The sequence below is a fragment of the Centruroides vittatus genome, unplaced genomic scaffold (assembly GCF_030686945.1).
Source record: "Centruroides vittatus isolate TY-2023 unplaced genomic scaffold, ASM3068694v2 contig_329, whole genome shotgun sequence".
In the NCBI taxonomy this organism is placed as follows: Eukaryota; Metazoa; Arthropoda; class Arachnida; order Scorpiones; family Buthidae; genus Centruroides; species Centruroides vittatus.
The window spans coordinates 3,563,663-3,580,133 of record NW_027122113.1 but is presented as its reverse complement, the minus strand read 5'-3'; the positions used below and the strand labels follow the sequence as shown (position 1 = coordinate 3,580,133).

General features: G+C 30.9%; 2 protein-coding genes across 2 annotated transcripts; both read right to left on the bottom strand.

The window, feature by feature from the left end:
• Positions 1-5,964: 5,964 nt before the first annotated feature.
• On the bottom strand, positions 5,965-7,537 carry LOC136973888 (KRAB-A domain-containing protein 2-like). Its single transcript, XM_067268665.1, has 2 exons — positions 7,042-7,537; positions 5,965-6,980 (listed from the first exon to the last, which is right to left on the bottom strand). The coding sequence occupies exons 1-2, from the start codon at positions 7,535-7,537 to the stop codon at positions 5,965-5,967; spliced, it is 1,512 nt and encodes a 503-aa protein (XP_067124766.1).
• A 1,076-nt stretch (positions 7,538-8,613) lies between these two features.
• Positions 8,614-14,002, bottom strand: LOC136973887 (homeobox protein SIX2-like). The gene is made up of 4 exons (XM_067268664.1): positions 13,654-14,002; positions 9,476-9,597; positions 9,181-9,395; positions 8,614-9,071 (listed from the first exon to the last, which is right to left on the bottom strand). Exons 1-4 carry the CDS (start codon positions 13,936-13,938, stop codon positions 8,614-8,616), a joined length of 1,080 nt encoding a protein of 359 aa, XP_067124765.1. The 5' UTR covers positions 13,939-14,002.
• Positions 14,003-16,471: the final 2,469 nt, after the last annotated feature.

The following is a 16,471-nucleotide window of genomic DNA, read 5'->3' as shown; positions in this document are numbered from 1 at the left end:
TTTGGACAACATATCGTATGGGTCAATGAACAAACATTGTTCATTAGTTTTTTTATATTTACAGAATAGGCTAGAAGCCACGAATTTTCTGTTGTTTGGACCCCTTTGGAGCCTTGGGAATTAGGAAAACGGCAACCGAGATGAAAAGGAGGCACGTGACCCAATGTACAGGCGCCCCTGCCCATTATTCAGGTATTTTCCAGAAAATTACGATAACAGTTTTTCTACAACCATACGGAACATATGGGTTCACGTGTTTGCAGACTGGTTTTGTTTTCGGATTCGATTCCCGAATGCGGAAATACGTTTTTTACATTTATAATTTGATCTTATCTTAAATTTTTTACGTATAATTTTTAAGGTCATTGAAACATATTTTTACTTTGATCACTCACTCCATTTTTAGAAAGTACATATAACATTATAATCACATTTTGTATAATTTAATGTAATGTAAGTTTTTATAAAGACTTTTTAATTAAAATCTTATAGGTCATACGTAAAACATGAAAAGGTTTTTAAATAACAGACTCGTGAGGTAGTCAAACAAATTCTCAAATATAAAACGAAGATATTCCATTTTTTTCAATTAAAAATTATCCCGCCGAAATGTACTCCTCTTTGCCAGCTTTTTCTCTTTGTTTTAATAGACAAATTAAAAAACTTTTTATATTTTTAATTATTATAAAGTGACAAAAAGCTCAATTTTGAGGGTAGGGACGGGCTTTATTTTTTAAAAATGCAAATGCTAATAACGAGTAAAATCTGCCCCTACTGGCGATACACGCGACCCTCTTTATCTCCCTATCCCTCGATCTTTAACCACCAAAATTTAATAGCATCAAACCTCCTAATAAACAAACCTCCCTGCAAAATTTCAGAAATTTTCGACAAAAAGCACAAGAGTTATTAGCGAGGTTGAGGCCGAAGTTTTAAATGCGAAAACGTGTACGTCGGATGTGCAGCGCCGCTTTCCTGTAAGCCTAGAAGTTTGACAATGGCGTTTGGAAAGTCAGTGGAATCATGCTCGACATTCCAAACGCCATTGTCAAAATTCTAGACTTACAGGAAAGCGGCGCTGAACGTCTGACGTACACGTTTTCGCGTTTAAACCTTCGGCTTCAACTTCGCTATTAATTAAGCTTGAAACTGGGTGAACAAATCGTGTCCCCCATACACAGTAACATCAATTTTTGCATTTCTCGACGTTTCAGGTCCCGAACCCAAAATTTTTACATTACAAAAAGAAAGTTTGTTTTTGTTTGTGAGAAATTAGACAGTTAATAAATTCGATAGTAAATCGAACCCATTGTTACGCGTTATTGAAACAATACAACAATTAAACATTATTAAAATAATATAGAAGAAAGAACAATCAGACAGACATTGAAAGTTTTTATTTAAAAAATTATTGAAAAAATTAAGTTGAGGTAAGAGTAAAGGGAGATATGTTGAGGTCCTACCTCCACCCATTATAGTTGCGAACTGAAGACTTAATTAAGCACGATGTTTTTCCATTGATTGTTCGACACGAGAGAGATTTAACAACTTTTCTTTTCAGAATGAATCTCAAATTATCGACAACTTTGCTGATATTATTGTATTTCGTCGCAATTTCATCGGCCTTGAAATGCTCGAAAGGTATTTTTAATCAATTATTCACAAATTTGGTTACGTATTTTTGTGATAATTACCTGTTATATTCTACAGGAAAAGATTTTGATAATACGAGTGAAGGTTCTTTCGCTTCGACATGCCGCTTCTTGGGGGATACGTTGGTGAACGTGTTCAATTACGTAAATCGGGCTTTTGCATCGGCACGTCAATGTTTTATGCATTGGCTGAAAATTTTCGTCTATCGCATTTTGTGCGCAGCCGAGAAGTGCATTTCTCTGGCTAAATGCTACGTACGACCGAACGAGATGGAAAATTCCGCATTCGAATCGGATTTTCGTCCCAAAGAAAAATCATTTTCGATTTTCGTGATGGTCGGTAAAATCCTCCTAATTCCCGGAGTTATTACCGTTTTAACCTTCATAGGAGTGAGTAGGACGTAGTGTTAACATTAGTATGTAGATTTTACAGCTTCGTTCTTTAACGATTTCGTCTTTGCGTTTCAGTTGGTGTTTTTCCAGGAGTATAAAGATCAGATTTCCAACCTGATCAACGCTCTTTACGAATTGGGAGCTGGAGGACAAAATTGAAAGGAAATGACTATATTTAAATATATAAAAATTTAATTAAGAACATTTAAAATTAATCTTTGGCAAACATCAAACAAACAATGAATAAAAGTTTATTATTTGAAAATTTCCTGTTTATCAAATGAATATTGAAGCAATTTCCATCGCGAACCGATCAAATTCACGTCACATATTTCATTAGTTATTTATAAGTAATTTTTTAAAATTTAAATGCGTTATGGCTAATGGTTGTTATTAATTAGCAATATAAGAGAATTTCAAATACAAAGTGAAAAAGTCAAACATTGCGGATAAAATTAGGTTTTATTTTAGGTAACATTTTAGGAAACGTTTTAAATTTAGATTAAATTGGAAAACAAAAATAAAAAAAAGTACCAAACAAAACCACTAATTTCTATAATTTTAATCAATAAAATAAGAATTATTATATATTGGAATGTATCGTGTAATATTTTAATACATTCAGATAGTTCAGCTGTATTAAAACATTACAATTACGAAACAAATTTCTTATAAATAAGATATTGTCATCACCTCAAAATCAATTCTATACAGGATATATTATATGTAGAGTTTAAATTGTTTTAATACTAATTGGAAGAGGAGGAACACAGAAGGATAACTTAGGATTCTGAAGTAGAATCGCTTTATTGGAAAAGTACAATGAAACTTCTCTTATGTGGCAACCTGTGAAATTCTCTGTAAAACTGCACGTTTTAATATAAATCAAACTCCAACCTGGTGGCGACCTCACTTAACTGGTCAAGATAGAAGCGTCCTAAAGTGATATTTATCTCCGTTTACGTGGCCAACAGAACACGAAAATCTCAAGTTTATAGACTGACAACATTGTGTAAAGCGCTTTAAACGGAACTGAGTTTTCTTGCTATAGTTTTGGGACTGCTGAAATCCCTCCTCCGGCTGACGACGTTTAAATAAAATAAACGTTTTCTTCATTTAGCTCCTTGTTTAGAACGATTAAAGTCCACTCCCCAAATCCTATTAATGTATCACAAACTTTTCGTTATCTACTTTTCATACATAAAACTATATACATTGGGTGATCAGTAACGAACATAATCCATTCCAAGACTTTGTTCATTACCCAATTATTGATTTACCATAGATTCTTATGGGAATTTGATTAATTTGTTCTGGAAACCCCAAAAAATAAATAAAAAAATATATACTTTCTTACTATGTTTATTTCTATATAATAATAAAAATACATATATACACAGTCTTGCATTTTTATTAGTCATGAGCCATACTGCCCAGCAACATCGGACACCTTCTTCCCACTCTCTACCTTTGCTATTATACTCTCACCTTTCGAAAATAAAAACCGACGCAAAACTTAACAAACTGCCCGCCCGACAGTCTGGCGAATACTATAAAAGAATTTTTTCTGTCAGAAAAATAAAAGGCTGGAATTACAAGGGAGAGTTTCAAAGTCAGGAGGAATACTATCCGATCGGTATATACCGGAATGAGCGTCGATGCCGACGTCTCCTGCGCTCCGAAAAGTTTCAAATTGTTGCCTGAAGACAAGGGAAGACCAATCAATATTCAATAGCGAGGTTGAGGCCGAAGTTTTAAACGCGAAAACGTGTACGTTGGACGTTTAGCTCCGCTTTCCTGTAAGCCTAGAAGTTTGACAATGGCGTTTGGAATGTCGAGCATGATTCCACTGACTTTCCAAACACCATTGTCAAACTTCTAGGCTTACAGGAAAGCGGAGCTAAACGTCCGACGTACACGTTTTCGCGTTTAAAACTTCGGCCTCAACCTCGCTATTATTTTACGTCGCTTCTTCTTGTGTTTGTTCTGAGGTGTTCGTTATCCGAACATATGTTCGTTGTCTAAACATAAAAATCTTTCGCGAAAGTGTTCGTTATCCGACCACCCACTGTATATGACGAGCTACATTTATGTGGTATTTTTAATAGTCCGAATTAAAAAAAAAAAAAAAACATTAAGTCATTTTTAAGCATCGCTCTACTTATTTTTGAAAAAATACTGCTGCTAAATTTGCTCGGAATTATTTAAAATTGTTTTCTTTCGTTTTACTATCGATTATTTTTATTAATATGTTTTAGGATACATACAAAATAACTGTAAATAATACATACTATTAATTATATAATATGCGAAGTGAATACAATGCATTCCTACCTCTATGCTCTCGGGAATGAAGGTTAGAACACGAAAGCAAAAATGTAAGGGAGACGAATTGCAGTCATAAAGATGAAACCTGTTGGTTTATTGTATTGTGGAATAACGATTTGGTACAGAATCGAACTATTGTAATAACTACAAACAATTAAACAAAGAACATTGAATAAAATAACCGTCAATTGTTTATCAATCTTTACAACAGCAATTTGAAGAGAATGTTAATGTCTGAGATAATATACTGTTTATTGTCGATAGAAGAATTTAGTCTTATCACAAGAGCACAATCCGAAAAACATTTTGCCACTACTTACAAAATATCTCGTCTTAAATTAAGGTTCTGCGACGAAATATACCGTATTGTAGATTGTGACCTGATTCTGCGAGTTTGAGGTTTGCTCAATAATTTTTCCGTATCATGTATAATATGAAATGAAAAACAATTATCATCATCTTCAAACTGATCTTTATACAATGGAAACTCGCTTAACGAGCACCTCTCATAACGAGAAAAACAAATTGTAAAAATGACTCGCTTAACGAGCGACGTTTCGCATTACGAGTGACGAAAAGAGGGGAAGTCCCGGATTGTGCGCATACTACATCGGTCTGTGTTTAGCACTCGTTCCGCTAGCCTCTTAGTGTCGCCCGTGATCACACATTTTTCCAAACTTGTGTTCACACATATTACATATAAAACATCAACAACCATAGCCCGTTATATAATAAACACGCCAAACGATATGCCAAATTCTTAGGTTATGTAAAGGCTATAATTAATTAGAAATTACTGTATTTCGATTTTTTTGTTTTCTGCAAATCAAATTGACATTCAAAGTTGGTTCATTCTGCGCTAGAAGAAATGATGATGATGATTCACTCTCCATGTATATTGTATAATTGTCTTTGAATAAACGTTATACATAAAATATTTGAGTATTTTTCTCGGCATGGGACGCATTATTGTATTTACATGAATTTATATGGGAAAAATTGTTTCGCTCAATGAATATTTCGCGTTACGAGTAAGATTCTGGAACGAATTATGCTCATTAAGCCAAGTTCCACAGTAGTTCTGATCTGCTTTCGAGAGAAAATTTCAATTTGAAAGAATTATCGAATTTATATCGTTCTATCCACATTTTGTATAGATGTTACCGTTAAAGTATTTAATGCAGTTATTTCATAGAATAACTGATCGTGTCCGTTAAAGTGTGTAATATGTTATTAATTTGAGACTTTAACTAGTTATTCTATGAAATAACTAGGTATTCTATAAATTAACTAATGAGAGACAGTTAAAGTGTAAAATAAACAATTTATCTAAAATGAAATTAAACTAATGATAGACAATTAAAATGAAAAAGAAGCAATTTATCTAATTTATGCAGCGTATAAATGGTATTTATGGAAACGTACCATAAAATCATTTGTTACAACAAGGATTACTAAAATGACACTTGGAATTACAAAGAACATTATTTTTAAAACAAAAACATTTTTTGTTGACACACTGGGTTTTACACGAACATTTTTTAAATCCCTGACCAGTACCTAAACTTTGAGCTGTAGCAACCGACCGGAGCTATATTTCTCCATCCGGTACTTCTTCGATTTTAATTAATTTTTGTTCGTAGACACTGAACTGGGATCGGGAATATAATTGTTTTATGCGGCCGTTTCTTGTGCCCAATTGGAAAAATCCTTCTTCGGTTATTTTTATGATGATAGCTAAAATAGATTTGGCATCACCTTTTCCTCTGTCAACTTCAGGCACTGGGATACGGACGGTAAACCCCACAGAGGCTTCAGAATGAGATTTATCCGACATTAATTTCATCTTTTTCGCTTGAATTTCTAAACATTTTTTAGACTTTTCTCTTTCTCTTTGAACATTAAGTTCATTAAAACACAATTTGCAGATTTTCTGCTCAACTTCATCTTCTGAAACATAATCTTCCGAACATGATATATGGACAGGCTCCATACATTTGAAGCAAACTATATCTTCACTGCATTCTTTTAAACAGACAACACATACTTTCGTAATGGGATTATTTAATACTGTTTGTTCAACTACTTTTTCATTATCAGGTTGAGAAGAAACATTCATTGCAGTCAAAGTATTTTGTAATTGATCTTCGTCGACCAACGAATTAAGTGCTTCCTTCGGAATGGCAGTTGTTGACAGTCCAACTCTAGCTGCGCAACCAAACATAGCCTCGTAGGGGGACCTTTTAATGCCAGAATGGAACGCTCTGTTCTTCATAAACTGGATAAATTTTAACCCGTTACTCCACGAAGTTGACTGGTTGTCTTGCATCCAAGTCGTCAACATATTTTCTATGTCCTGATTGGCTCTCTCAACACTGCCTTGGCTTTGGCTATGTCTTGGTTTGCCATGCACGATCTTAAGCTCTGGCCAAGTTACTTTTAAGTCATCAATAAGTTTGTTACAAAATTCTCTTCCATTGTCCGACTGCAATATACATGGGGCTCCAAACAACAGGAATATATCAAGCAACTGTCCTGCAACTTCTTCTGCTCTCTTTGTTTGAAGAGGTCTTAAAACCACGAACTTTGTAAGGTGATCTTGATAAACTAAAATAGAATTTATAGTTTCCATCAGGTTGTGATTGAAAATCTATGAGGTCAACCTGACATCTTGAATTCATATGTGAAAAAATCATGGGCTTAACAACAACACCTTTTCTGCCCGCTTTGCGTTTTTGTTGACAAGATTCACAAAAATTCAGGAAAATCTTAATATCATTTTGCGTAATATTTTTGTAACGACGATTAAGTTCTTTTATCATTCGGTCTCTACCACCGTGCCCAATAGATAAATGAGTTTCGTACAAAATGTCAAACAAAGAATCACTTGAGCAATAAAACATTACATCTGGTGTTGCATTTGTTACTGGGACTATTAATTTTTCTACTCCTTGAACTTCAAGGACATCGTAATGTTGAAGTAACCAATAATCACGTGGCACTTTCTTATCTGATGTTTTAGATTTCTTTACATCAGCTATCAAACTTAATAATTTTTCACGGGTGAGCAAAGCACTGTTCTCTTTCACATCACGCTTATTTAGTAAAGATTCAAACTTTTCTTTCATTGCAGCTTTTTTTACGTTATCACTTAAAGAATTCATTGTTCAAGGCAATTTAAGGTCTTAAAAATAATTGCACTTTAACGTAAGCAAACTAAATTAACGTAATAACAAATGACTAAATTATAAAACTTAAAAAAATAAATGTATCTCAATACCTGACACGTGGAAACAGTATTTGACGAACAGCAGCCGGCACTGTACGTGCAAGCAATCAATTAACCGGAATGAACTGGCGCCAACACGCTAAACAAGTTCTCTTCCTATGGCCTGGAATAGTTCATAAATGCAGTAGGGGTGGAAGGTAAATGTATTTGTCGTGCGAGATATATGATATAGATTATTTTACACTTTAACGGGCTGCAGATCGTTATTCTATGAAATAACTAGTTAAACCATGAAATACAAGAGAGTTTTACACTTTAACGGACACGATCAGTTATTCCATGGAATAACTAGGTATTCTATGAAATAACGGATTTCATACTTTAACGGTAACATAGACATAAAAATATTTAATACTAAAACTTTCGAATATTTCAAAAAGTTCTCCTACTTACGGTATTCTCAGACACAAAAACACAATATCGGAGATCCTTAAAAAGTTTTGTTTCAGTTTTAATAGTAGCAGTCAAAATAAACAATTGTAAACTTAAACTACAGTATATAACAAAGTTACTCGTTAAATTATTCTATGATTAAATTTGATAATTGATGATTAAGTTACACGATGATGATAATATTACAGATTCGAACACAAACTCTAACTCTTTATTAAAATATAAATAATACAAATGCAAAAATTTCTTGCAATTTCATAAAATGTTTTCTTCTTTTCTAAAATGTGTATATTTGAGAAATATAATTAAAATCGTGCAAGTTAAAAATTAAATTCATTTAAAAAGGCAAAACTCGAAAAAATTCATGACAAAATGAATAGCATTTGAAGATTTTTGTATTCAAATAGCTGATTCAAAATACAGTCCGATTTTCTATCTTAAACTTTGTATTCCTAAAAACAAATAATAAATTAATAAAACTTAATACTTAGGATTTATTGCTATCGTTTTAAATTATTGAAATACTGAACTTTCAACTCTGAACGCAGGAAAGAGAATTTAAGACACTGAATTTTCCAACAGTTGGTCTCGAGCGTTATCGGGATTTATAGGTTTGTTCTGATTAGCGTAAATTAAGCCATCGTTAAGAGTAGAGTAGAAGACATTCGATGCCCAGTCGTTGTACAAAAAATCATAATTTGGAGCAAAAAAACCAACTTCTGATACAAGGCTCATCATATGAGACGATTGAAAGGAATCGGGTTCCAGAAAGGTATTGATATGAGGATGATACACGCAATTAAAATATGTGGTTGGTGACATGCAATATTGAAACAATTCTTTTGTCTCGATTTTTACACTTTGTTCAGTTACTTTGCCGACTTCCAAATCTGTCGGGATTGTTTCATTTAATGTTTCACTTAAAGCTAACATACCTTCCACGGCAACACTCTCTTTGATTTCAATATCTCCTTTTTTACACTTAGGTTTAGAAGGTCTTCCAACTTTCTTTTTTCCTGTAAAATTAGATATAATAAACCACATTTATATATCATCTCAAAGTTCACAATTTTAGAAATAATTCATAATTCACATATTAAAAGAAAAACAACTTTTTATCATTACCCATCAGATTTCGTCTTCTATTGTTAGCAAACCAAGTCTCAAGTTGTTTCATGGTGAGTCCAGTTTGAGAGCACAGCCAGGTTTTTTCAGTTTTACTAGGGTACGGATAAGAACGCCTTTGCTCTAACCACTCTTTCAGAATTTTCTTAGCATTACGAGAAAAAGTACAAGTTGGACGAATTCCTGATGGACAGATACTCAGAGGTGGAGGATTCCTAAATAATAAAGTAAATGCCTCTCAAGTGAGTTAAATTATTTTGTAAAAGTGAATACATCGAGAATAATCAAGAATTACTTCTGACGAATGCGAAATTTTTTCACAGGCGAAAGCTTTTTAATATCTCCATTTGAGATTTCTTCGTAGTGAACTTCATCCCACAAGTCCAACATAGCATTCGTATCGGTGAATTTTCCTTTCTACAAATGCGAGATACATGATTAATTTAAACATCCTAAGGCGTTTAAATTTCTTTTCAATGGTCTAATCTTACAATTATGATAAAATTACTGAAAATTTTTTCAATTTTCTAAGAATTAGGCCTATAATTATAGCGACTGAATCTGAATTACGAAAATTTGTGCATAGTCCGAAAGAAGTGCGGAATTTACCTCATATCATGTTTTCTTCATTGTATTTCTCGCAAAGAAAGTAAAATTCGATGCACCCACAATTAGCGAATTCAATTACAGTAGAGCGTAAAATGTTTCTATTTAAAAGTACTATATTTAAGCATACAGAAGCATTAAAAATACTGTTAGCCATTAATTCTATGAGGCTTACAAAATTGTGTTTGATTAAACTTTGCCATTTTCCATTAACTGCGACGAGGAATCCAAAAATGTAATAAAAAATGGGGTCAATGACTTCGTTTTCGAGATATAAGGCCGTTTCACGAGCGCGCGCGACAAAGCGATATCTCACGAATCGCACGACTTCGTCGTGCGATGTTCCACGGAAGCTATGGGCTTCGCTATAGAAGCGAGTTCGTTCTCAAAATTTAATGGGCCGATTTTGATAAAACTTTGCCATTTTCCATTAATTCCCACGAGGAATCCGGAAAGGTAGTGGGAAATCCATTTGATTATAAAAAAAAATAAGAGTCCATGACTTCATTTTCGATATACAGAAGTATGAAAGTGACAATGTCCGTGCTCTCTATTGCGATTGAGAGCGCCTAACGAAATTTAGACCTAGGGGTCAAAAATAAAAACAGTATTGTCTGTGCCTAGCGGAAAAACGAGCAAAACACAAGCTTGCCTCTCGGTGTCCGCAAGTGCAAAGATCATGTCTCCCATGGCTGACTGGTACAGTACAAGGATACCTCTTTTGTGGCGGCAAGTGCAAACAAAATTCACCTGTCCCTTCCGTCAGGTACCAGGATCGCTTCTTTCCGGCTCCATTCTATCGCGATACGACAAAGTCGCGCGATGTCTTAGTTAACTTTATTGTTAATTTTCTAATTTTATGTACTGTTCAAGAATTCGTAAATGTAAGAAAAATTGTGAATAGGAGTTGATTTAATCTTTGTAATCAGAACGTAGCCCATGTATACAGTAGGCTACATCTGCATTTAGTCGTAACAACGAAACATTATCATAAAGCATGTTTTTGCGTCAACCGATTTTCATTTAACCACACGATTAGGTTATAGCGTTTTCAGGTTTTGTAATCTGGTCAGGCTGATTAACATCGTCAAATAAACGTCAATAATGCAGTTTGAATACGGATAAAGTGTTCTTCGAAAAACAATATAAATCAGAAGTGATGCGTAAATACAGCCGAACACTTCTAATTCATTAACTAAACGAAAATACACTTAACTTTATGTATAGTGTAAACTAATATTAATATATTCCACTGATTATGTCTGAGAAAAGTTCTCTTCTTTTCACGAATTTTTAAATTGAAACGAAATGATATAAATTAGGTCTACGAAAACAAAATTTCAAGGAAAGTAAAAACGAAAAAACCGAAGAAGAATTACAACGCATAATATGCATACTTTCTCTTACGTTTTAGGCTAAATTTTGTTACCAATTAATTATTTTTACTGGTTTAGATAATTTTATAGCATCCCGTGCGGTAGATAAACTGACCTTTTTAATAATTTAGAAAAAAAAATATTTGATTCAGAATATTTTGGACAAACTCAAAAAACTGGGGAATAAAATCAGTTACTTACAAATTCAAATTATAAACAAGATCGACAGTAGCCAATGAAAGAACATTCATACCAAATGTACGAATGAGCGGGCAGACGATCCGAGCCAATCAGAAAACATCAACGGTCATTAATACTTTTAGGCGTGGCCAATAAAACGAAGCTTCAGAAGTAAAATTTTAATAGCAGTTGTCTAAAAATCATTAACTTCTGCTAAAATCTAAATTTAGCTTAATTTAGAGAGAGAGAAAATTTTCTTCACAGTAACAACTGCGCTTATGAAATGCAAAATTCCAAATGGGCATTTAGAATTATTTAGTTTTAACCTATTGCATTACATACTTTTTACTCAAAAATTAGCCAAATTACTCTGAAAAGAATCGGTATATCTAAAATATCATTTTATTATAAGAACAAGTAACAAAAATTGTATTTTCTGTTACCAATTAAATAGTAAATTAAGTTTTTCAGAATATTTTATTTAAAATTTTATTATTGTTTAAATCAACATTACAATGGCCCTTGTGTGCAGTTTAATAATAGATTTAATTGAAGTTTTCCATAATAAGTTATGTGATAAAAAGCAAATTTTACATTAGTAAACGCTTAAATAGGAACACGAATTTTTGGGATGCTTTGTGGAAAATTTAAAAAGTTAATAATTGAAACAATTTAACTAATAATTTATTTTCACACAAAACAATTTATCAGCATGTCCCTAAACAAAAACAATCTGATTTAACGAATGTTTATTTCTCTACCATAATAAGGGAAAAATACTACAGTACTCTGAAGAATTTTATTAGAAAAATTCGTTTTTCTTTAACAGTTTAGAATAAAAACCTGTAAATCATGATAATGTGAAATTAAATCTGAAGCGAAGAATTTAAATTTATCAAAAAACAGTACAATGTGAAAGAAATTTAAAATCTACAAACATACACGTATGAAAATTTTAAAAGAATAATTCAATATTTGAATTTTTTGAGTTTTAAAAATATTTTTAACAACGTTATTCTAAATATATTAAATGGAACAAAATGTCATGGTTTAAAAAGCAAGGTTTAGTTTTCAATAATTCTTAAAATAAATTTATATATTAAATCATCAAAAAAGAAAGCAATACACAATACAATTTACAACTTATATTTGCATATTTGCAACTTGCATATTTATTTCAATTTGACACTAGAGAGAGATTTTCAACAAGAAACTATAAAAAGTAACACTAAATTGATTAAAGATTTTTAATTTTTGTTGAATTAGTATACTTTGTTCATAAATATCAGTTTGATGAGGCCAAGTTGAATACTAAAGCACAAGTTTTGATGATGTCCATTTAAGAGAAAGAATAGACAAAAATAAGTTAGTATATTTCTTGTGTATAAATTCAAAACAAATATTTTTTGAAAAAAAAAAAACACAATTTACAGAAAGCATGCAAGTTAAAATCAGCGATATTAAGAAATTTCCACATTGCTAATTGTATTGAATTAATTTCCTTAGTTTTCTACTCAAAAATAATTTAAATCATCATACAGTATATAACATTATGTCAAACAACCTGTATATGATAGATAAATACATCAAGTAAATAATTTTATGAAAAGGGGCACTGTAAATGCACTAGATGAATAGATACTGCCAGAAACATGTATGTTTTTGGAAATGTCTAATTTATATACATATAAATTCATATAGCTGATATACAGTAACTTATATAAACAGATATTAGAAGCAAAAACACAGTCCTTTACTTTATCCAAACCGAAAATTTAATTATTTCAGGAAATTAAGCTTAGGGCTGCCTTTTTGTGAATCATTTTGCTGATTCTTACAAAGTTGAGTGGGGATTTTCCCCCGGGCCCGTATTAGTTCCTATCTCTATAAATTAAAGTTCTTTTAATAACAAAAATAAAATGTGTAAAACTACTTTTTATTAATAAAGAAACAGGACAAAAGGGCCCTACTAAAAAGTAAGAGTCCCGCCAGTGGGGCGTTAGAGTTTCTTGGGGCCGGCCAAATTTGAATTAATGGCCCGTGTAGTGTAAACTTCAGGCATTTTAATTCGGAGGGGTTTCCCGAATTAAAATGCTAAAGTTTGTATGAGGCCTAGGGGCCTCATACGAACTGAAAACGGCCCCAATTATCAACAACGATCTCACTTTTGCTTTTTAAAACCTCAATACAGTGTTGAATCATGTTTTAATCTGTATGTTTTTTAATTTATACAAATATATTCAACACTCTTTCCTTTTTTTCAAATTCTACAATAAAATATCTAAAAAAAAATTAAGTAAAAGTTTCTTACCCGAATTAAACGATAAACTTCTTCGTAATCCTTAAAATGTCGGCGAAGAGCTATGACCTGGAGTAAAAATCTCTCATTTTTATTACATAATTCCTCGAATATTCCGGGATAATCGCAATCGACTTCTCGCAAAAAACTTTCTAATTGCCGCCATTTTTCTCCGCCGGAAAGACAATCGGTTATTTCCGTAACAACTTTATCCACTTCCATCCCCGATAATTTAACAAGATTCCATTTATCTAGAAGGTATTTTATTTCGGAATATCCTAAATTATCCGTATCCATGATAAAATTTAACGCGCGCGGCGCCTAAAAGCAAACAGAAAAAAAAACAAATTGTAACAAACCAACTGATACAATGTATCAAAGTGGCGATCACGTGACCATTTTTAAATTAAATTTAAAAATTTTTTAATACATTGTTTCATTTAATGATTTTAAAAAAATTATTCTAGAAAATTAATTAAAATAACTTAATAATCACTTTTTTCGAGAGTTTATATTATTTATATCGAAATTAAGTGATTAATTTTTACTATGGCGCTTTATTATTTTTATCCACTCTTTAATCTTAAAATTATTATTACCAATAATATTAAATCTTTTTTAACGTTATTCATATCTTGAAATTCTTAATATTAAAAAAAGACATTAAAAATGTATTTATTACACTACAAAAATGAATTTTCCTTGTTTTAAATAAATGTTTTATTGAATTGCTTCTTCTATTCAACAAAACTGATGAAATTTCAGACTTATATTCCTCCAAATTAAAACAGAAAATGTCTTAAATTATAAGAACACCTTAAACGTTGAAATTTTTCCTATATTTTAGTTGAAAAGCTTCAACTGATTGTTACTTATATTAATTAAAGGAGAGATTGATTAAGATTTTAATTATTTAAAATTTCACCAGTAAAAGTATTTTTAAATAAGAAATCCAATTTGTAAACACAAGGAAACAGTCAATGTGTATAAAATTACCATCAAATTAACTTAAGCAAAAAGTATTCTGCTCTAACAGAGGAATCATATCTGATTAACTCAATGTTTACTTTCTGTATAATGAAGAATAATGGCCAATTTAAAAGCTATTCACTATTTTGAAAATGAAAGCAAAATATATTTCATAATCATTTTATTTTAAAACTGACTCAAAGATAAACTTATTTAACAAACTGATGATGATCCTGTTTATTTTTTTTTTTTTAAATCTGTAATTTTGTCAAAGTTATCATTTAAAAATAGTAGAATGTATAGTTACAAAATTTTAAGCTTTCTACAATAAACTTAAACAAGACAATTAATTAAAAAGGAAAAAAACCTGGATTCTTTATAGATATGCAGCTTATAAAATTATTAAGAATAGAAGCCTAGAATAAGATTTTTTCAAAGCTTTTTTTAGTGTAGAATTAATTAATTAAATAGATCATATTTTATCTATCCAACTTTTAAGCAACATCTATTCACAATTTTAAATTCTTTAAATATAAATCTAAAAAGCTTATCACATTCTTACATATTGTAAAAGAAGCAACATTTATTTTGTTCTTTTCTCTTTGATAGATATTTTAATTTTAAAAAGAAATATTTTATTACACCTTGATTTACCAAACCAGCCACATGGAAATTTTAAATCTTAATCAGAAATTTATTCAGATGGTAAAAGTTAATTGCAAATCTTAGGATGGATCAAATGAACATCAAAAAGTATATTGTATATTAATAACAGTTTATAATAAATAAAGAATGGCAAAGAAATTAGAATTTGATAATTTACAGAAGTTAGATGAAGCACTTTCTTCTATACTTCTATATTATTTGTGATTATTTTTAAACTGTAAAAGTATTAACATGTATATTTTAATAATTCTACTGTTTAAAATGTATCTTTTAGTTAACTTTGTAATAAATAGATAAAGAAAAGAGATTTAAAAAAAAAATCCTCTTTCTTAGATTACACGTAACAGACTTTTTCAATCCATCTGTAAGATAATGCAATTTTTTTAAACCTTGCATCTAATTTATTTCATGCAAACCATATCTAGACTTTTATTCTTACAATTTTGAGAGATACACTCCTGTATTTTCTGCCAATTTTTGCAATGAATACATCATTTTTGTAATACATTTACCTTAAGAAATTTAATCATCATTATTCAAATCTCTCTAAAATTTATTGTATAATAAATATAATAAAAAGTAATATATAGAATAATTTGTAAAAAGTATTTACTTCATGCAACCTACCTCCACTATAAATAAAAAAATTTTTAAAAGAAGCTAAAAAAATCTTCTGTATCCAAAAATAGAGGCAAACAATGTTTATATTGCTTTTAATGAAGTAAAACAGATTTTTATCTGATTTTTCACAAAGAAAAAAAAAAAGAATATAATTAACAATCCACCTCCTCAAAATTAAATATAGAAGACAATGTCAATATCTTTTATTTTTTGGAAAGGACAGTTCATTGTCATTTATAATTTATGCTATTTTAGGATACTTTTTGTTTTTTTTTAATAAAAACACAACCAGATGAAAATTTCTGATTCATGTTAAAAATTTCCAATCTGATGACACAATGGCATACGTCTAAGTTACTAAAAGAAACAAACTGTACAAATTTGTATTCAATACAATAGAAATAGTTAGACAAACATCAAAATGATTTACAAATGTATATATATTTCCAATTATTAATATCTGTGGAAGCATGAGTCACATCCATATATTCTCTATTGCCTTTCGGATTTAAATTCACAGAGAAATAAATATATCTCTCCGACCAATTACAAAAATACAAAACCCATTACTTTC

Coding starts and splice junctions, on each gene's coding strand:
- LOC136973887 (XM_067268664.1), bottom strand. CDS start 13,938: ATGGATACGGATAATTTAGGATATTCCGAAATAAAATACCTTCTAGAT. Junction 9,598..13,653: donor AAGTTTATCGTTTAATTCGG/GTAAGAAACTTT, acceptor TCGCATTTGTAG/AAAGGAAAATTCACCGATAC. Junction 9,072..9,180: donor TAGAAGACGAAATCTGATGG/GTAATGATAAAA, acceptor CTAATTTTACAG/GAAAAAAGAAAGTTGGAAGA.
- LOC136973888 (XM_067268665.1), bottom strand. CDS start 7,537: ATGAATTCTTTAAGTGATAACGTAAAAAAAGCTGCAATGAAAGAAAAG. Junction 6,981..7,041: donor TTCACATATGAATTCAAGAT/GTCAGGTTGACC, acceptor ATTCTATTTTAG/TTTATCAAGATCACCTTACA.